The 23,362-nt window shown below is 37.8% G+C and overlaps 1 protein-coding gene across 10 annotated transcripts in view; it reads right to left on the bottom strand.

Moving 5' to 3' along the window:
- Positions 1-23,362, bottom strand: part of STXBP5L (syntaxin binding protein 5L) — a 493,876-nt gene that overhangs the window by 57,244 nt on the left and 413,270 nt on the right. For all 10 annotated transcript variants that reach the window (XM_055260425.2, XM_055260427.2, XM_063630147.1 and 7 more), the window contains one exon: positions 1,083-1,253. In XM_055260425.2, the coding sequence (XP_055116400.2) occupies positions 1,083-1,253 (171 nt within the window). The remainder of the gene's footprint in view (positions 1-1,082; positions 1,254-23,362) is intronic.

The following is a 23,362-nucleotide window of genomic DNA, read 5'->3' as shown; positions in this document are numbered from 1 at the left end:
TCCAGCTGCTTGGGAGGCTGCGGCAGGAGCATCACTTAAGTCCAGGAGTTAGAGGCTACAGTGCGCTATGATTATGCCACTGTAATCCAACCTCAGCAACAGAATGAGATCCTATCTCTTAAAAAAATAAAAATTAAAACGGGGCTACTTCTTTTATAATCATTACATATTGCTTCTTTTTATAACATGCTAGATATTATATGGCTCCAAATCTTTTCCATTCATGGTTCATCACCATACAAAGTTGATATTCATAGACACCTGTTAGAGAAATAACATCATTATCTGCATATCTAAGGGATCAGATTTAGTATAGCATAATATTTAAAAAACCAAAAACTTAAATATAATTTTTTTTAATTTGAAGACCAATATAGATCACTGTCAAAAGTTTTCAGGATTAGTAAATAGAGACTTACTTCACAGCATAGAATTACTGTAGCAAATCTTCCTAAAATTATTTTTTCTCCTATCTCTCTCTCTAAAGTTCCTTATCAATAAGAGAGTTGCAGCAAAGTTACAAAATTCCTTTTGCCTCTGTAAAAATTTCTGGTCTCTAGCTCTTGTAATTTACTCCCCTCCCCCACCACCCCACACTCATTCCATAAATAAGCAAATAGACCTTCCTTTTAAAAATATATGAAGAGGAAGATTGCAAACTTTAGAATTTAATATCTTGCCTTTGTTCTTGGTCACATTGATTTGACAATTGAGGAAATTAAGGTTGCAATACATTAAATATCTACAGATAGAGACACCAAAAAGCTTACCATTGGGATTGAAATAAACTCTTAATTATTATGGGGAGGGTAGGGAACAGATTAATGCATAGGTCTCCCTTTGTACAAAGGAGGGGGTAGTTACCTATAAGCAGAGACATTCTGGTTTTAGAGGTGAGGAAGGAGGTGGAGTGAGGAATGGAGTTGGAGTTATGGCCACAGCCCCATCAGGTGCTCAGGTATTCAGTGACTAGTAGTTTTTTAATATCTTTCACATGTGATCTCCATCCAATATCTCTGTTCCCATTATCATGGTAAACCAAATTTTAACTGTACCAAAAAAATTTAATATGTTTAACATACCTTCTGTTGTAACTGGTAAAGAAATCTCCATGCAGGCTGCTGACTGGGCCTTTCGAAATGGTGGTCTTCCAGGACCCCAGCGATTTACTTTTGAAACATCGGCACTAGACAGACGTTTTCCAGAACTGCAACTCTGAGAAGTTGGACTTGTGCAGTGTCCATTTACATGGTCTGTGCCAAGAGGAAGAAGGCAGTATATATATAATAATTAACTCTTAATACAAAGGAATACAAGTGTGTAGATTAACAAATGAAAATGAACAACAATTCCTTTATTTTCTAAGCCACATGAATATAGTTAAATCCTTGTTCTTTTAAGACTTAGTCATAATTTTAGTAGTTAGCCAAAAATTTCAAAAGACATTTATTAAGATTCGTTTTTTTTTTAAATTTTGGCTGTGTAACATAGCTTAAAATTGATTCTATATCTCTACCATGTATTCTGTCATTATAGTATTAAACTTTTTATTGCATAACTTCAATATAAAATGAAAGTACTTTAAGTGCTTGGAGTTTAAAAAGATAGAATAGAAGCATTTTTTAAAAAATTTTACTTTAAGTTCTGGGATACACGTGCAGAATGTGCAGGTTTGTTACATAAGTATACATGCACCATGGTGGTTTGCTGTACCTATCAACCTGTGTTCTAGGTTTTAACCCCCACATGCATTAGGTATTTGTCCTAATACTCTCCCTCCCCTTTCCCCCCACCCCCCAACAGGCCTCAGTGTGTGATGTTCCCCTCCCTGTGTCCATGTGTTTTCATTGTTTAACTCCCACTTATGAATGAGAACATGTGGTGTTTGGTTTTCTGTTCCTGTGTTAGTTTGTTGAGAATGATGGTTTCCAGCTTCATTCATTTCCCTGCAAAGGACATGAACTCATTCTTTTTTATGTCTGCATAGTATTCCATGCTGTATATGTGCCACATTTCTTTATCCAGTCTATCATTGATGGGTATTTGGGTTGGTTCCAAGTCTTTGCTATTGTAAATAGTGCTTCAGTAAACATATGTGTGCATGTGTCTTTATAGTAGAAAGATTTATAATCCTTTGGGTATATACCCCATAATGGGATTGCTGGGTCAAATGGTATTTCTGGTTCTAGATACTTGAGGAATTGCCACACTGTTTCCACAATGGTTGAACTAATTTACCCTCCCACCAACAGTGTAAAAGTTTTCTATTTCTCCACATTCTCTCCAGCATCTGTTGTTTCCTGACTTTTTAATTATTGCCATTCTAACTGGCCTGAGATGGTATCTCATTGTGGTTTTGATTTGCATTTCTCTAATGACCAGTGATGATGAGGTTTTTTTCATGTTTGTTGGCCACTTCTTTTGAGAAGTGTCTGTTCACAGCCTTTGTCCACTTTTTGATGGGGCTGTTTTATTCTTGTAAATTTTTCTAAGTTCCTTGTAGATTCTAGATATTAGCTCTTTGTCAGGTGGATAGATTGCAAAAATTTTCTCCTACTCTGTATGTTGCCTGTTCACTCTGATGATAGTTTCTTTTGCTGTACAGAAGCTCTTTAGTTTAATTAGATCCCATTTGTCAATGTTGGCTTTTGTTTCAATTGCTTTTGGTGTTGTAGTCATGAAACCTTTGCCCATGCCTATGTCCCGAATGGAAGTTCTGGCCAGGGCAATCAGGAAAGAGAAAGAAATAAAGGGTATTCAAATAGGAAGAGAGAAAGTCAAATTGTCTCTGTTTGCAGATGATATAATTGTATATTTAGAAAACCCTATGGTCTCAGCCCGAAATCTCCTTCAGCTGATAAGCAACTTCAGCAAAGTCTCAGGATACAAAATCAATGTGAAAAAATCACATGCATTCCTATACACCAATAATAGACAAACAGAGAGCCAAATCATGAGTGAACTCCCATTCACAATTGCTTCAAAGTGAATAAAATACCTAGGAATCCAACTTACAAGGGATGTGAAGCACCTCTTCAAGGAGAACTACAAACTACTGCTCAAATAAATAAAAGAGGACACAAACAAATGGGAAAACATTCCATGCTCATGGATAGGAAGAATCAACATCGTGAAAATGGCCATACTGCCCAAAGCAATTTATAGATTCAATGCGATTCTCATCAAGCTACTTTCTTCACAGAATTAGACAAAAAGCTACTTTAAGTTTCATATGGAACCAAAAAAGAGCCCATATAGTCAAGACAATCCTAAGCAAAAAAAAAACAAAGCTGGAGGCATCAAGCTACCTGACTTCAAACTATACCACAAGGCTATAGTAACCAAAACAGCATGATACTGGTACCAAAACAGATATATAGACCAGTGGAACACAACAGAGGCCTCAGAAATAATACCACACATCTACAACCATCTGATCTTTGACAAACCTGACAAAAACAAGCAATGGGGAAAGAATTCCCTATTTAATCAATGGTGCTGGGAAAACTGGCTAGCCATATGCAGAAAACTGAAACGGGACCCCTTCCTTACACCTTATACAAAAATTAACTCCAGATAGATTAAAGACTCAAACCTAAAACCTAAAACAATAAAAACCCTAGAAGAACAGAAGCATCTTACTGTGCAGTTAAGAAGGGTACAAAAGAATATTGGTTCTGGGGCCAGGCCAGACTGCCTGGAATAAAATCTCAGTTCTGCCACTTACTAGTTGTATAGATTACTGAAATCTTCATGCATTAGTTGCCTCTTCTGTAAATTTGGAATATTATTACCTACCTGGAGTTTTTGTGACAATACATGTCAAATGCTAGAATATGTGCTGGCATACAGTAAACTCAGAATAAAAGTTAATTACTATTGTCAGTCTTGTTCCAGAGTATAAAACTACTCACGTCCAAGATAAGAGTACTGTTTATTTAGACCTTGTGAGTTTGGCTCTGTTTTGATAGAACTTAAAAACTTGGCAATGCATTAAAGTATATTTTATTTTTCTTAATGCTAACAAATTATATTTGAAACATCATCTCATAGTTCAGCAATATGCAGAATACATTTTAAAATGTGTTTCTTTGGTCATAGAAATGAAGATAGAGTGCCACGGAGAAAAATCATGTTTATTGGCCATATTGAACATGAAGAACTAGAACTTGGTATCCACTACAATATAGCCTTACTGTATTACAGAGTTTGAAAAGGTATGATTGTACATTTCCTGGATTCCCTTGCAGATAGTGCAAAGATGAAAATTAGTTTTCACCATTTAAATGGGCTGGCATGTTAAAAAATGGGAGTTAACATTTATCAAACACTTAAATGCTGGGCACTTTATACACATTACCTCATTTAACCTTCACAACAATCCTGCAATGTCGGTGTTTTTTTCTATTATCCTGATTTTGCAGATGAAGAAACTAAAGCTCAGAAAAAATCAATAAGAAAATTTTCTCATTTCACATATGTAATAATCATGGAGGCAGAATTCTAATCCAGAGTTGCTCACTTACTGTCTGTATGCTTAAACATTTGACTACAGGGTCAGGTAAAATATTTCAGAAGGAGTGGAAATTTTGAAGACATATTTAGTAGGGTTTAAGTGGCACATGTAATGCACACTGAGATCCAGGCCTTTTGGATTCTGACTATAATGTGCCTTGGAGAGGACATTTTAAAATTAAATCTATTTGGGGATTACTGAACTTTCCATATCTGGATGTTTATATCTCTTCCAAGACTTGGGAACTTTTCAGTTATTATTTCATTAAGTTTTCTTTTTTTGGTATAAATTTAAAGGGTACAAGTGCAATTTTGTTACATGAATATATTGCATAGTGATGAAGTCTGGGCTTTTAGTGGAATCACATCTGAATAAGTACTCTGTACCTGGTAAGTAATTTCTCCTCTCTCACTCCCCCTCCCACCCTCCCACCCTCTGAGTCTTCAATGTCTATTATTCTACACTCTGTGTCCATGTGTACAAATTATTTAGTTCCCACTTATAAGTTAGAATATGCAGTATTTTTCTGTCTTTTTCCTTCTTTTCTCTTTCTGCGACTTCTAAAATCTGATTATTTGTTTGCTTGTTTCCCACGTCTCCTAGGCTTTCCTAATTCCTTCTCATTCTTTCTTCTTTCTCCCTCCCTCTTTTCCTCCCTCCACAACACCCCCATACCACCTTTGTCTGATTGGGTTATTTCAAAAGACCTGGCTTCAAGTTCAGAAATTCTTTCTTCTGCCTGGTCTAGTCTAGACGAGCAATGGGGAAAGGATTCCCTATTTAATAAATGGTGCTGGGAAAACTGGCTAGCCATATGTAGAAAGCTGAAACTGGATCCCTTCCTCATACCTTATACAAAAATTAATTCAAGATGGATTAAAGACTTACATGTTAGACCTAAAACCATAAAAACCCTAGAAGAAAATCTAGACAATACCATTCAGGACATAGGCATGGGCAAGGACTTCATGTCTAAAACACCAAAAGCAATGGCAACAAAAGCCAAAATTGACAAATGGGACCTAATTAAACTAAAGAGTTTCTGCACAGCAAAAGAAACTACCATCAGAGTGAACAGGCAACCTACAGAATGGGAGAAAATTTTTGCAACCTACTCATCTGACAAAGGGCTAATATCCAGAATCTACAATGAACTCAAACAAATTTACAAGAAAAAAACAAACAACCCCATCAAAAAGTGGGCGAAGGACATGAACAGACACTTCTCAAAAGAAGACATGTATGCAGCCAAAAAACACATGAAAAAGTGCTCATCATCACTGGCCATCAGAGAGATGCAAATCAAAACCACAATGAGATACCATCTCACACCAGTTAGAATGGCCATCATTAAAAAGTCAGGAAACAACAGGTGCTGGAGAGGATGTGGAGAAATAGGAACAGTTTTACACTGTTGGTGGGACTGTAAACTAGTTCAACCATTGTGGAAGTCAGTGTGGCGATTCCTCAGGGATCTAGAACTAGAAATACCATTTGACCCAGCCATCCCATTACTGAGTATATACCCAAAGGACTATAAATCATGCTGCTATAAAGACACATGCACATGTATGTTTATTGCGGCACTATTCACAATAGCAAAGACTTGGAACCAACCCAAATGTCCAACAACGATAGACTGGATTAAGAAAATGTGGCACATATACACCATGGAATACTATGCAGCCTTAAAAAATGATGAGTTCATGTCCTTTGTAGGGACATGGATGAAACTGGAAACCATCATTCTCAGTAAACTATCGCAAGGACAAAAAACCAAACACCGCATGTTCTCACTCATAGGTGGGAATTGAACAATGAGAACTCATGGACACAGGAAGGGGAACATCACACTCCGGGGACTGTTGTGGGGTTGGGGGAGGGGGGAGGGACAGCATTAGGAGATATACCTAATGCTAAATGACGAGTTAATGGGTGCAGCAAAACAACATGGCACATGGATACATATGTAACAAACCTGCACATTGTGCACATGTACCCTAAAACCTAAAGTATAATAAAATTTTAAAAAAACCTAAAAAAAAAGCTTTTAATTTTTAAAATTTTAACTTCCTTAGAGTCTTACTTCCATTTAGACAAAAAGTTAATATTTTCTTTGAGTATCCTTCTGCAATTAGTCTATTTTTTTCCAACAGAAATAGAAGCATAGATTGAATTCCTGCTCCAAGATGGCTGACTATATGCAAGCAGGGGAATATCTCCCACCAAGAGACCGGGATACTGGGGAGACTGGCACACTCCTATCAGATCTTCAGAAGGAAGGCAATGACAGCAGATGGAGGGAAGACACAAGGGCTGGGCTAAAGGAGAAGAAAGCTGGGAAACCTGCATTGGGCTACCTCACACCACGACTTGTTCCCTGACCCCAATGACTCCTGCAAAAGGGGTGAATTGAGCAGTCAAGAAGGAATCTGCTATCTCCATGGGCCTCTGGAATCCCAGCAGGAGGAGACCCCTTAGCCACAATGGACATTTGAATTGGCAGGGAAAGCTGCTTAGAGAAGAGAGAAGCATTAAGGAAAGAACTCTAGCTAGCACCCAGAAGGTTTGGTGTGGGAGCACCTGTAATGGAGCAGACCAGGGATGCCCATCACCCTAGGATCAACTTGCTCCCATAAGAGCTTTAACCCTAGGGGAACTGTCAGGCCTGAACTCTATAGGGTGGTCTTGCCCATGAGACAGAGCCAGTCTGACCTGAGCACCCCTGAGTCTTCTGGCCTCTTCCAGGCCCCCAGCCTGGCTAAGCCTGCTTGTAGTGCAGCCCCTAGGTACCTCCTGGGGGCTCTTATCATAGCTCCTGTGCTGGTGGACTGTGCCTGACTGGCAGAATGCTCCAGCAGAGTGCCCCTGCCTGCACCACACTGAGCCCTCCCCCAACAGCAGCCTCTAGGCTGCTTTGCCCACAGGCACTCACCCCCAGCCACCCCCACATTGCTTTGCCAGCACATGTGTGTGCAGGTAGACATAGCTTTCCTTTCCCTGCCAGTGTAAATATGCATGAGCACCCTGTCATTACACTACTGCCAGTGGAGTGCACCTTGACCCACTTCTTCCAGTGGCACCACCATTGTTGTCAGAGCATTGGTGGTCAAGAAGCCAACTGGCCCTTCCCTGACTGTGCCCCACCTGTGCAGCAACACTGCCACTGGTGCAAAACTAGGCACAGAAAATACTGGCTCTGGCCCTGGCACTGGGTGGCCACCACTACCAGCATGAACATGCACAGAGGGCTCACACAGCACCCACTAGTGCTCCCATGATAACACCACCACTAGCATGAACACATGCACAGTTGCCTACAGGGGCCCCTGGTCCATACTGCCCCCACCCCCCAGACATACTGCCACTACTACTGCTGTGAATGCCTGCTCAAAGGCTGGCACCATGCTACCTGCCAGCACCCTGCTGCAGCCAATGAGAGTCTACCCTGCTGCACTGCTGCTGCTGCCAGCATGTGCAAATAAGAACAGAATCTGCTGCCACCACCCTACGAAGTGCTTTGTCTCCATGGTTGGCATTACCCATTAGAATGCTGTGACCAGTGGCCAGGACACTCTGGCCCCTCCAGTGCAGTAGATTCCTAAACTCAAGGAGCCAGAGATCAAAGGCAGGGCCTGAAAGGAGTCCTCAAGAGTTAGAGCATGCAGTCCAGGTATCCTAAGCTGAGCCTTGGCCCCCTAAAATCTTGCCATAATGAAGAAAGTAGTTGGCTGGGCCCATGTTATATGACAATCAAACCCCCAAGGTCATCAAATAGAATAAAAGAAAAAAATACTCATCCAAAGGACAACAACTTCAAAGACTGCAAGAACATCAGCCCATAAAGATGAGAAAGAACCACTGCAAGAACTCTGACCACTCAAAAAGCCAGTGTCTTCTTTCCTCCAAATTACCACATTAGTTCTCCAGTAAGGGTTCTTAACTGGGCTGAGATGGCTGAAATGACAGAAATAGAATTCAGAATATGGATAGGAATGAAAATCGTCAAGATTCAGAAGAATGTTGAAACCCAACCTAAAAAAGCTAAGAATCACAATAAAACAATATAGGAGTGGACAGACAAAACAGCCAGTGCAGGTAAGAATGTAACTGAGCTGATACAGCTAAAAAACACTCTACAAGAATTTCATAATGCAATCACAAGCATTAAAAACAGAATAGACTAAGGTGAGGAAAGAATTTCAGAGCTTGAAGACTAGCTTTATGAAATAATAAAGTCAGAAAATAATAAAGAAAAAAGCATGAAAATGAATGAACAAAACCTCTGAGAAATATGAAATTATGTAAAGAGACTGAATCTATGACTCATTGGCATGCCTGAAACTGATGGAGAGAATGGAAGCAACATAGAAAACACATTTATGATATCATCTATATTAGTCCATTCTCACACTGCTATAGAGACACACCTGAGGCTGGGTATTTTGTCAAGAAAAGGTGTTTAGTTAACTCATGGTTCTTTGGGCTGTACAGGCTTCTGCTTCTGAGGAGGCCTCAGGAAACTTACAATCATGGTGGAAAGTGAAGGGGAAGCAGTCATATCGTCACATAGCCAGGAGGAATGGGGGAGGTGCTATAAACTTTTTTTGAGACAGTGTCTCCCTCTGTTGCCTGGGGTGGAGTGCAGTGGTGCAATGTCAGCTCACTGCAACCTCTGCCTCCTGGGTTCAAGTGATTCTCTTGCCTCAGCCTCCCGAGTAGCTGGGATTACAGGTGCCTGCCATCATGCCTGGCTAATTTTTTTTGTATTTTTAGTAGAGACAGGGGTTTCACCATGTTGGCCAGGTTGGTCTTGAACTCCTGACTTCAAGTGATCCACCTACCTCGGCCTCCCAAAGTGCTGGAGTTACAAACGTGAGCCACTGCGCCTAGCCACTACACACTTTTAAACAAGTGTATCTCAGGAGAACTCTATCACAAGAACAGCAAGGGGGAAGTCCACCCCCATGATTCAGTCACTGCCCATCAGGCCCCTCCTCCAACACTGGGAATTACAATTTGACATGAGATTTAGGTGGGGACACAGAGCCAAACCATATCATCATCTATAAGAACTTATCCAACCTAGCTAGAGAGGCTAACATTCACATACAGGAAATGCAGAGAAACCCAGCAAAGAAGACGACAAGAAGACCATCCCCAAGACACATAATCATCAGATTCCCCAACGTCAAAATGAATGAAAATATTTTAAAGGCAGCTGGAGAGAAAGGACAGGTCACCTACAAAGGGAAGCCCATCAGACTAAAGTGGATTTCTCAGCAGAAAACCTACAAGCCAGAATCTCTAGTGAATTGACTGGGGAAAGGCTTTTCTGAAGCCAGTGAGTAAGGACTGGAGGAAGTGACTGCAGACTTCAAAGAACATGAAAAAAAATCAAAGAAAAAAATCAAAGAACTACAACACCACCACAGGAACAAAATAAACCTCCAGTGGCCAACCCCAAAGAAAGAGACCTTTAAGAAATGTCTGACAAAGAATTCAAAATAATCATCTTTAGAATTTCAGTGACCTACAAAAGAACAAAGAAGAAAGAAAAAACTAAACAAAATCAGGAAAACAATACCTGAAAAAATTGAAGTTCAACAAAGGGATAGAAACCATTAAAAAAAAAAAAAAAGCCAAACAGGAGGATTCTGAGATGGAACAGGAAGCATCAGAAAACTCTAGACAACAATTGCACTGACAGAATTTGAAAGAACTACTGTGGAACTCTGGAGTTTATTGAAGACATACAACTTACAGGGGAAGGCTTAGATTGTAAATTGCAGCTAATTTTGGTCAATTTTAGCTCTTAGCTCAGTAGTAGCTACCTATACCCCACTCCCAATCCCCTGCCAGGCAGCTGTGCACATGTTCCTGGAACAGCTTGCACGCAGCTTTCAGGAGACACGGTGGATCAAAAAAACCCCCCTCTATCCTAAAAAAATCAGGGATTTGTGTCCTGATCATTGATGACTGCTTCTGATCACAGAAGTGCAAACAAAGAACTGGGCAGCCATTGTTGTTGCACTTACCCTCATTCCTGCAAGCCCCACACCCTCTGTCTGAAATGACTTCCTAGGGATTTAAAGCTCCACTACCACTCCATCAACTCCTACATTTTTCTCTTTTTCTTCTTTTGAGAGCCAGACATTAAAGAATTAGACATTAAGAAAACAACTGCATATACAGGGAAAATTAGAAAATGACCACACATATCCAGAAAAAAGCTCAGAAAAGGCTTAAGAAGACCTTAAGATTACACTCCAGACCAGTCCTTGGCACAGAGACAGATTACAACTATAAAGCAAATTAATAAATAAAACCTAAAGCAATAATAGCAACAAAATAAACCCTAGAAAATGGAGAAAATATGATTTCCAGAGTTATTACATTATTAAAAAGTTCCCTTTTAAACAAAAAAAATCATAATGTATACAAAGAGACAGGGAAGGATGGCCCATTGAAAGAAAAAAAATAGCAACAGAAATTATCCCTGAAAAAGTCCTGAGGGTAGACCTACTAGATAAATACTTTAAAACAACTGTCTTAATGATGCTTAAAGAACTAAAGAAAGATGGGGAGAAAGCCAAGTAAAGGGTGTATGAACAAAATATAAATATCAGCAAAGAGACAGAAAACCTAAAAAGAAACCAGAAAGCTTTAAAATATAATAACTGAAATGAAACATTCACTAGAAGAATTCAAGGCAGATTTGAGCAGAAAGAAGAATTAGCAAACTTGTAGATTAAAAAATAAATATTATCGAGTCTGAAAAACAGAAAGAAAAAAATTCAAAATGGTGAACAGAGGCTAAGTGACATATGCAACCCCATTAAGTAAAAAGTCAATAGTGTAGAAATTCCAGAAAAAAAAAGAGAAGAGAGACATAAAGGGGCGGAGAGAATATTTGAATAAATAATGACTGAAAATTTCTCAAATTTCATGAAACAGATGAATATAGACAACCAAGAAGCTCAATGAATTCCAAGGAAGATAAACTCAAAAAGACTCACATTGAGACATTATTACTAAGCTTTCAAAAGTCAAAAATGGCTCATGCCTATAAGTCCAGCACTTTGGGAGGCCAAGGCAGGAAGATTGCTTGAGTTCAGGAGTTTGAGACCATCCTGGGCAACATAGGAAGACCTGGTCTCTACAAAAAAAAAAAAAAAAGAAAAAGAAAAAGAAAAAGAAAAAAAAAATTAGCCAAGTGTGGTGGCAAATGCTTATAGTCCCAGCTAATCAGGAAGCTGAGGCAAGAGGATCATTTGAGTCCAGGATGTTAAGGCTGCTGTAAGCCATGATCAATCAGGCCACTACATTCTATCCTGGGTGACAAAGTGAGATCCTGTTTCACAAAAAAAAAAAAAAAACAAGAGTCAAAGACAGAGAGAACCTTGAAAGCAGCAATAGAGAAGTGATTCATCATATACAAGGCATCCTTAATAAGATAATTAGCATATTCTTCATGCTGATTATGAAAACTTTGGATGGAAAGTAGAAGGCAGGAATCAATATATTTAAAATGCTAAGAGGAAAAAAAAATTCAACCAAGAGTCCTATATCTGGCAAAAGTGTCCTTCAAAGTAAGGGATAAATTAAAATATTCCCAGATAAACAAAAGCTAAGGGAGATTGCTACCACCAGATCCGCCCTATAAGAAATGTGCAAAGGAGTCCTGCAGGGTGAAATAAAAGGATATTAGGTAGTAACTCAAAGCCATAAGAAGGAATAAAGATCTCAATAAAGACAAATACAAGGGCAATTGTACAAGCTAGTGTTATTGGAACAATGGTTTGTAACTACACTTTTTGGTTTCTACATAATTTAAGAGATAAATACATTTAAAAGAATGATTAGTTCATGTTGTGGGGTACATATGGTATAAAGGTGTAATTTTAGAACATCAACAACTGAAAGAAGTGAGAAAGAAGCTGTAAAGTATCAGAATTTCTGTATGCTACTGAAGTTAAGCTGGTATCAATTAAATCTTAGTGTTATAACTTTAGGATATTAAATGTAAGCCAAATGGTAACCATAAAATTAGCTATAAAATATACCAAAAGGAAATGAGAAAGGAATCTAAACATCCCATTTAACAGTCAGCTAAACACACACAAGACCACACATAAACAGTAATAAAAAAATGGAGTACAAAAAAGCTATAAGGCCTATAGAAGAGAAATCATAAAATAACAGAAATCCCCTTTATCAGCAATTACTTTAAATGTAAGTGAATTAAAGCCTCTACTCAAAAGATAGAGATTGACTGAATGGATAAAAACACATAGTCTAACCATATGTGGTTTATAACAGACTCACTTTTGACACAGAGTCACAAATAAATTGAAAGTGAAAGGATAGAAAAAGATATTCCATGCAAATAGTATACAAAACAGAGTGGGGTAGCCATATCAATATCAGACAAAATGGCCTTTAAATTTATAAAGTTAAAAGAGACTAAGAAGGACATTGTATTTTCTAAAAAGCTGAGCATAGTAAGAAGATACAACAATTATAAATATTTAAGCCTCTAATGAGAGACCATCAAAATATATGAAGCAAAAAATGAGAGAAAATAGAAATATACAGTTCTATAATAGTTGTACAATTCAATATTCCACACTGAAAAACAGATAGACCAACCAGACAGAAGTAAAAGAGGACTTAATACAATAAACCAACTAGATCTAACAGTGATATATAACGCTCTATACATAAACAAAAGTATACACATTCTTTTCAAGTGCACATGAGACATCATCCAGGATAGGCCATATGTTAGACCATAAATGAAGTCTTGATAGACTTAAAAAGATAGATGCCATACAAAGTGTCTTCTATGAGCACAGTGGAATGAAGTTAGAAATCAATAACAGAAATACAATTGAGAAATTAACAAACCTGTGGAAATTAAATAACACTCTCTGAACCAATGGGTCAAGGCAGAAATCAGGAAGAAAATTAGAAAATAATTAGAGATAAAAGAAAACAAAAATACAACATACCAAAAACATATAAGATACAGTGAAAGCAGTGCAAAGGGGGAAATTTGTAGCTATAAATACTTATAATAAAAAATAAGAAAAATCTCAAGCCAACAACCTAACTTCACAACTCAAGAAAGCAGAAAAAGAAAAAAAGAACCCAAAGCAAGTAACAGAAAACATAAACATTAAAGCAGAGATTAAAAATTAGAGAATAGAAAAACCATAGAGAAAATCAATGAAATCAAAAGTTGGGTCTTCAGAAAATCAACAAAATTGATAAAACTTTAGTTATATGTAATAAGAAACAGAGAGAGAAGAGTCAAATTACTAAAATCAGAAGTGAAAATGGGGACATTATTGCTGATTCTATGGAAATAAAAAGAATTTTAAGGTAATGGAGAGGATGTGGAGAAATAGGAGTACTTTTACACTGTTGGTGGGACTGTAAACTAGTTCAACCATTGTGGAAGTCCGTGTGGCGATTCCTCAGGGATCTAGAACTAGAAATACCATTTGACCCAGCCATCCCATTACTGGGTATATACCCAAAGGACTATAAATCATGCTGCTATAAAGACACATGCACATGTATGTTTATTGCAGCCCTATTCACAATAGCAAAGACTTGGAACCAACCCAAATGTCCAACAACGATAGACTGGATTAAGAAAATGTGGCACATATACACCATGGAATACTATGCAGCCTTAAAAAATGATGAGTTCATGTCCTTTGTAGGGACATGGATGAAACTGGAAACCATCATTCTCAGTAAACTATCGTAAGGACAAAAAACCAAACACCACATGTTCTCACTCATAGGTGGGAATTGAACAATGAGAACTCATGGACACAGGAAGGGGAACATCACACTCCAGGGACTGTTGTGGGGTGGGGGGAGGGGGGAGGGACAGCATTAGGAGATATACCTAATGCTAAATGACGAGTTAATGGGTGCAGCAAAACAACATGGCACATGGATACATATGTAACAAACCTGCACATTGTGCACATGTACCCTAAAACCTAAAGTATAATAATAAAAAATAATAATAAAAAAGAGAGTATTACGAACATTTGTATGCCAACAAATTGGATAATCTAGATGAAAAAATAATTCCTAAAATACAAAACTTGACATGACCAAGTTACAAAGAAATACAAACCATGAATAGACTTATAACTAGTAAAAAGATTTAATCAGTCATAAAAAATCTTCTGATTAAAAAAAAAGAAAGAAAAAAAGCCCTGAACCTGTTGGCTTCACTGGTGTATTCTGCCAAATCTTTAAAGAAGAATAATATCAGTCCTTGTAAACTTTTCCAAAAATTGAAGAGGACCAACACTTCTAACTCAATCTGTGAGGCCAGCATTACACTGTTACCAAGCTAGAGAAAGACACTACAACTATAAACTATATTGACTATATTAATATTCCTCATGAACAGTGATGCAAAATACTCAATAGAATACTATTAAATAGAATTCAGTAGCATATTAATGGAATTATACACTATAACCAAGTGGAATATATTTCTGGAATATAAGGATGATTTAACATGTGAAAATTAATCATTGCAATATATTAAGGTTACAAATTAATAAAATAAATATACCAAGCAGACTCAGAGGGAGACTCAAAAAAAGAGGGGAAAAACCCACACGATCATCTCAATTGAGCAGAAAAAGCATTTGATGAAACTCACCACCCTTTTATAATAAAAACACTCAACAAATTAGAAATAGAAAGAAATTATCTTAATATAATAAAAGCCATATATAAAAATAAAGATTCCACAAAAAACTATTAGAGCAAATAAATACATTTAGTAAAGCAGCAGAATATGAAGTCAACACATAAAAGTCAGTTGCATTTCTTTATATAAACAATCAGCAAAGGAAATTATAAAAAATTTCATTTACAATAGCATGAAAAAGAATAAAATACTTAAGAATTAATTTAACCAAGGAGGTGAAACACTTGTACAATGACATCTATAAAACATTACTGAAAAAATTAAAGAACATATAAACAAAGGAAAACATATCCCATGTTCCTAGATTAGAGGACTTGATATTGTTAAGATGTCAATATAACCCAAAGTGATCTATGGATTCAATGCAACCTCTATGAAAATCCATTTTTTTTTTTTTTTGCAGATATAGAACAACACATCCTTAACTTCATCTGGAATCTCATCGCCAAATCTGATGGCCAAAATAATTTTGAAAGAGAAGAATAAAGTTGGAAGATTTACAATTTCTGATTTCAATACTTACTACACAGCTGTAATAAGACATTTTGGTACTATTACAGGGAGTGACATATAGACTATTGGAATAGAATCTAGATCCCATAAACAAACACTCTCATATATGATCAAATCAATTTTGACAAGGATACTGAGCCCATTGAGTTAAGAAAGAATAGTCTCTTCACTAAATGGTGCAGGTAAAACTTGATGGTGCAGGTAAAACTTGATTATCTCTTAGAAGCTACAAAGGGCAAAAGTTAATGACATTACATTTGGTAACAATTTCTAAAATATGATATCAAAGGCACAAACAAGAAATGAAAAAATAGACAACTGGACTTCATAAACATTTAAAAACTGTGTATCTTAAATGACACTATCAACACAGTAAAAAGGCCACACATAGAATGGAAGAAAATATTTGCTAATCATATATCTGGTAAGGGACTATTATCTGGAATATATAAAGAACTCCTAAAACTCAACAATAACAAAATAAACAACTCAATTCAATAATGGGCAAAGATAGGAGGCATAGCAAGATGGCAGAATAGAAAACTCCACCAATCATCTCCCCTTGCCCCCAGCAAGAACATCAAGCTAACAAATATCTACACAGTAAAAAAACAAACCACCTTCATAAGAACCAAGAATCAGGTGAGCACTCATAACACCTGGTTTTAACTCCATATCATTAAAAGAGGCACTAAGGAGATAGAAAAAACAGTTCTGAACCACTGATGCCACTCCTCCTCTTGGTAGTGGCGATGTGGTGTGTAGAGTATCTGGGTGCTCAGGGAGGGAGGGAGAAAACAGCAATTGTGAGGCACTGAACTCAGTGCTGTCCTGTTAAAGCATAAAGGTAAACTAAACCAAACTCAGCTGATATCCATCCACAGAGGGAGAATTTCAACCATCCCTAGCCAGAGGGGAACTGCCAATCCCAGCAGTCTGAACTTGAGTGTGTGGAAACATCACCACCAAGGGCTACAGCTCTCTGTGTCTCCAAATAAATTTGAAAGGCAGTGTAGGGCATAAGGACTACAACTCTTAGGTGAGTCCTAGTGCTGAACTAGGCCCAGAGATAGTGGACTGGGTGGGGCAGAGTGGGGGGCAAACAACATATTGAGACACCAGCTGGGTCAGCCAAGGGACTGCTGGTATCACCTCTCCCATAACCCCAGGCGGTACAGCTCATGGCTCCAATAGAGACCCCTTCTTTCTGATTAAGGACAGGAGAGAAAAGAGTGGAGAGGACTTTGTCTTGCATCTAGGATACCAACCCAGTCACATCAGGATAGGGCACTGGTCAGAGTCTTGAGGCCCCTATTCAAGGCACTATCTCTCAGAAAAAATTTCTAAACATCACCTGGGCCAGAAAAGAATCCAGTGCTTTGAAGGAAAGAACTCAGTTCTGGCAGCATTGATCACTTGCTAACTGCAGAGCCCCTGGGCCCTGAATAACCAGCAGCAATATCCAGGTCCAATGTTAAGGGCCTTGGATGAACCCCTGAGACTTGCCAGTTTCAGATGAGACTCAGCACATTATCAGCTGTGGTGGCTATGGGGCAAAACTCCTTCTACTTGAGAGAAGCAGAGGGAAATGTAAAGGGGACTTTGTCTTGTACCTTAGGTATTAGCACAGCCACAGAAGAAGAGAGCACCAAGTAGGCTCTTGGGGTCCCTGATTCCAGGACATGACTCTTAGATGGCATTTCTAGACCTGTCCTCGGCCAGAGAGTAATTCACTGCCTTGAAGCCTGAGTCCCAGGCCAGGCAGCATTCACAATAAGCTGACTTAAGTGACCTTGGACCTTAATGGAATGTTAGTGGTAGTCTGACAGTACTTCTCATGGCCTGGGGTGGTGGCGGCTATGGGGTGGAGCTCCTCTGCTTTTAAAAAAGGAGAGAAGAGTGGGAAGGACTCTGTCTTGTGTTTTGAGTGCCAGCCCTGGCTCCCAGACAGCACTTCTGGACCTACCCAGGACCTAGGGCGCCTTGCCACCCTTGAAGAGAAGGACGCAAGCCTCGATGGCTTTGCTACTTGCAGATCGTAGAGCCCCAGGACCTTCAGTGAACATAGGCATTAGCCAGGGAGTGATTATAGCAGGCCTTGGGTGAGACCCAGTGCTGTACTAAATTTAGGTCTGACTCAGCACAATAATACTAGTGGTGGCCACAAGGGTGTCACTTCACCCCCAGCTTAAGGTGGCTTAGAATAGAGAGAGAGAGAGACTCTGTATGTTTGGGAGAAAGTAAGTAAAGAATAAGAGTCTCTGTCATGTAACCCAGATAATTCTCCCAGATTTGTCCAAGACTATTAAAGCAGTACTTCTATGAGTCTGCAAGAACTATAGCATTACTGGGCTTGGGGTGCCCCCAAAGCAGATACAGTTTAGATTATAATACCCAAGTCCTTTCAAATATCTGGAAAGCCTTCCAAGAAGTATAGATACAAATAAGACCCGACTGGCCGGGCGCGGTGGCTCACGCTTGTAATCCCAGCACTTTGGGAGGCTGAGGCAGGCGGATCACGAGGTCAGGAGATCGAGACCACAGTGAAACCCCGTCTCTACTAAAAAATACAAAAAATTAGCCGGGCGTGGTGGCGGGCGCCTGTAGTCCCCGCTACTCGGAGAGGCTGAGGCAGGAGAATGGCGTGAACCTGGGAGGCGGAGCTTGCAGTGAGCCGAGATTGCGCCACTGCACTCCAGCCTGGGTGACAGAGTGAGACTCCGTCTCATAAAAAAAAAAAAAAAAAAAAGACCCAACCATGAAGACTAAGATAAATACCTAACTCTTCAATGCCCACATACCAAAGAATATCTACTAGCATCAACACTATCCAGGAAAACATGACTTCACCAAATGAACTAAATAAGGCACCAGAGACCAATCCTGGAGAAAGAGAGCTATGTGACCTTTCATATAGAGAACTCAAAATAGCTGTGTTGAGGAAACTAAAAAAAAAATTCGAGATAACATAGAGAAGGAATTCTGAATTCTATCAGATAAATTTAACAAGAGACTGAAATAATCAAAAGAATCAAGCAGAAAATCTGGAGCTGAAAAATGCAATTGGCACACTGAACAATGCATAAGAGTGTTTAAATAGAATTGATCAAGCAGAAGAAAGAATTAGTGAGCCTGAAGGCAGGCTATTTAAAATACACAATCAGAAGAGATGAAAGAAAAGAGAATAAAAAAGAATGAAGCATGGCTACCACATCTGGAACATAGCCTCAAAAGAGCAAACCTAAGACATGTCCTTAAAGAGGAGGTAGGGAAGGAGATAGGAGTAGAAGTTTCATTCAAAGGAATAATAATAGAGAGCTTCCAAAACCTAGAGAAAAATATTAATATTCAAGTAAAGAAGATTATAGAACACCAAGAAGATTTAACTCCAAGAATACTGCCTCAAGGCATTTAATAATCAAACTCCCAAACGTCAAGGATAAAGAAAGGACTCTAAAAGTAGCGAAAGAAAACAAACAAATAACATACAATGGAGCTCAAATGCTGGGCAGCAGACTTTTCAGTGGAAACTTTACAGGATAGGAGAAAGTAGCATGATGTATTTAAAGTGCTGAAGGAAAAACCTTTTACCCTAGAATAGTATATCTGGTGAAAATATCCTTGAAACATGTGGAACCAATAAAGACTTTCCTAGACAAACAAAACCTGAGGGATTTCATCAATACCAGATCCATCCTACAAGAAATGCTAAAGGGAGTATTTCAATCAGAAAGAAAAGGACATTAATGAGCAATATATAACCACTTGAAGGTACAAAACTTACTGGTAATAGCAAATACACAGAAAAGCATAAAATATTATAACACTGTAACTGTGGTGTGTAAACTACTCTTATCCTAAGTAGAAAGACTAAATGATGAAACAATAAAAAATAATAACTACAACTTTTCAAGACATAGTACAGTAAGATATAAATAGAAACAACAAAAAGTTAAAAAGCAGGGGGACAAAGTTAAGGTAAGTTTTTATTAGTTTTATTTTTCGCTGTTGGTTTATGCAAATAGTGTTAAGTTGTTATCAGGTTAAATAGTGGGTTATAAGATAGTATTCGCATGCCTCATGGTAACCTCAAACCAAGAAACATACAATGAATACACAAAAAATAAAAAGCAGGAAACTAAATCATATCACCCAAAAATATCATGTTCACTTGAGGAAGACAGGAATGAAAGAAGGAAGAGAAGACCACAAAACAACCAGAAAACAAATAACAAAATGCCAGGAGTAAGTCCTTACTTACCAAGAATTACTTTGAATGTAAATGGATTAAACTCTTCAATGAAAAGACACAGAATGGCTGAATGGAAGAAAAAAAGATCCATTGATCTGCTGCCTACAAGAAAACACTTCACCTATAAAGACACACGTTGACTAAAAATAAAAGCATAGAAAAAGATATTCTATGCCAATTGAAACCAAAAAAAGAGGAGTCACTATACTTATATCAGAAAAAATAGATTTCAAGAAAAACTATAAGAAGAGAAAACAAGATCACTATAAAATAATGAAGGGGTCAATTCAGCAAGAGGATATAACAATTTTAAAATATACATGTACCCAATATGGGAACACCTATATATATATTATATATATAATATATATTATATATATTATATATACATAACCACAAAAGACTCAGAATAGTCAAAGCTATCCTAAGCAAAAAGAACCAAACTGGAGGAATCACATTACCAGACTTCAAATTATACTACAGAGGTACAAATTATACTACAGAGGTATAGTTACCAAAACAGCATGGTACTGGCATAAAAACAGACATATTGACCAATGGGACAGAATAGAGAACCCAGAAACAAATCCACACACCTACAGTGAGCTCATTTTTGACAAAGGTGCCAAGAACATATGCTGGGGAAAAGATAGCATCGTCAATAAATGGCTCTGGGAAAACTGGATATCCCTTTGCAAAACAATGAAAATAGACCTCTACATCTCACCATATACAAAAATCAAATCAAAACGGATTAAAGGCTTAAATATTTTTAAGACCTCAAACTATGAAACTACTACAAGATTGGGGTATATCTCTAGGACATTGGTCTGGGCAAAGACTTCTTATGCAACACCCCACAAGCACCCTCAAAGCAAACATGAACAAATGGGATCACATCAAGTTAAAAAGCTCTGCACAGCAAAGGATACAATCAACAAAGTGAAGAAACAAAGAACAGAATGGGAGAAAATATTTGCAAACTACCCCTCTGATAAGGAATTAACCAAAATATATAAAAAGCTCAAAATAACTCTATATGAAAAAAATCTAATAATCTGATCAAAAGATGGGCAAAATATTTGAATAGACTTTTCTAAAAAATCACATACAAATGGAAAACAGACTTATGGAAAGGTGCTCAACATCAATGATCATCAGGGAAATGCAAATCAAATATCATCTCACTTCAGTTAAAATGGCTTATATCCAAAAGACAGGCAATAACAAATGCTGGCAAGGATGTGGAGAAGAGGGAACTTTCATGCACTATTGGTGGGAATACAAATTAGCAAAACTGTGAACAGTTTGGAGGTTCCTCCAAACTAAAAACTGAGCTACCTACTATATGATCCAGCAAACCTACTATTGGGTACATACCCAAAATAAAGAAAATCTGTATATTGAAAAGACATCGACAATCCTATATTTGGAAAAAACCTAAGCATCCATCCATACATGAATAAATAAACAAAACATGCTACATATATGCAATGGAGTACTATTCAATCATATCAAAGGATAAAAGCCTGTCATTTGTAACAAGATAGATGTTACTGGAGATTATTAACTGAAATAAGCCAGGCACAAAAAGACAAACATTAAATATTCTCACTTATTTGTGTGATCTAAAAATAAAATCAATTAAACTCAGGGACAGAGACAGTAGAAGGCTTATATGGTTTGGCTCTGTGTCACCACCCAAATCTCATGTTGAAGTGTAATCTCCCATGAGGTGAGGCCTGGTGGGAGGTGACTGAATCATGGTGGTGGTTTCTAATGGTTTGGCACAATCCCCCTAGTGCTGCCTCATGATAGAGTTCTCATAAGATCGGGTTGTTTAAAAACATGCAGCACTGCCCCCTTTGCTCTCTCTTCCTCCTTCTCTGGCCATGAGAAGACATGCCTTGCTTCCCCTTCCCCTTCCACCATGAGTATAAGTTTCCTGAGGCCTCCTCAGCCATGTAGAACTGTGAGTCAATTAAATTTATTTTCTTTATAAATTACCCAGTCTCAGGTAGTTCTTTATAGCAGTGTGAGAATGGACGGATACAGAAAATTACCAGAGTGTGAGGTTGGGGAGGTGTTGGGGATGGTTAATGGGTAGAAAAAATTAGAAAGAAAGAATAAGACCTACTATTTGATAGAACAATAGGGTGACTACAGTCAATAATAATTCTATCTTTTAAAACGACTTAAAGAATGTAATTGGACCCCCAGAAAATGATGAGTTCATGGATGAAACTGGAAACCATCATTCTCAGCAAACTATCACAAGGACAAAAAACAAAACACCGCATGTTCTCACTCATAGGTGGGAATTGAACAATGATAACACATGGACACAGGAAGGGGAATATTACACTCCAGGGACTGTTGTGGGGTGGGGGGAGCAGGGAGGGGTAGCATTAGGAGATATACCTAATGCTAAATGACGAGTTAATGGGTACAGCACACCAACATGGCACATGGATACATATGTAACAAACCTGCACATTGCGCACATGTACCCTAAAACTTAAAGGACAATAATAATAAAATTTTAAAAGAAGCAACTAGCTTTAGTAACTACCTTAGAACTCTACTCACTTTTATTATAACACACCTACAATTACAGACTAAAGTGGTTGAAAAGATATGTGACATGTTTTTTTCCACAGATAAAGCTATATGAAAATTGAAAATTAAAAATATAAATAACTTTCACATTTGAAGTAGCAATGTTATAAATTAGAAAATACAGATTGGCAACATAAAATATTTTTTAAAAATTGTTCTAAAATGGGATTGCAGTGGTCGTTGTATAACTCTATAAATTTAATAAAAACATTTAATTGTAAAAAAAAGAATGTAATTGGATTGTTTGTAACTCAAAGGATAAATGCTTGAGGGGATGCATATCCCATTGTCCATTATATGGTTATTTCACATTGCATGTATTCAAAACATCTCATGTGCCCCATAAATATATACGCCCACAATGTACCCACAAAATTTTTTTTTAAATAAAAGATTTTTAAAAAAGAAAAAAAGATTTTAAAATATTGCTTTTCCACTTCATAAATAGGTATTTGAGTGATGATGTTATGAAGCAGCTTCTCTGTAGCTCTATTGCTGTCTGTGGTTGTGGCTCTTTTGTATGTGTGTGGAAGTGTTCCATGGCTGACACTGTATGCTGCATGCTCTATTTTGGAATATCTAGTTTGGAGACTAAGATCAAGTATCCATCACCATCATAGTTACAAAGCCTTCAGCAGCAGTCTTGGCCAGTGGCTACAACAATGTTATTCTCCAAGACAAATGATATATTCAGGAGAGGGAGCAACCT

This window comes from Symphalangus syndactylus, chromosome 21 (genome assembly GCF_028878055.3).
Source record: "Symphalangus syndactylus isolate Jambi chromosome 21, NHGRI_mSymSyn1-v2.1_pri, whole genome shotgun sequence".
In the NCBI taxonomy this organism is placed as follows: Eukaryota; Metazoa; Chordata; class Mammalia; order Primates; family Hylobatidae; genus Symphalangus; species Symphalangus syndactylus.
Note: the sequence above shows the minus strand (reverse complement) of the source record. Positions and strands in the feature narration are given on the sequence as shown.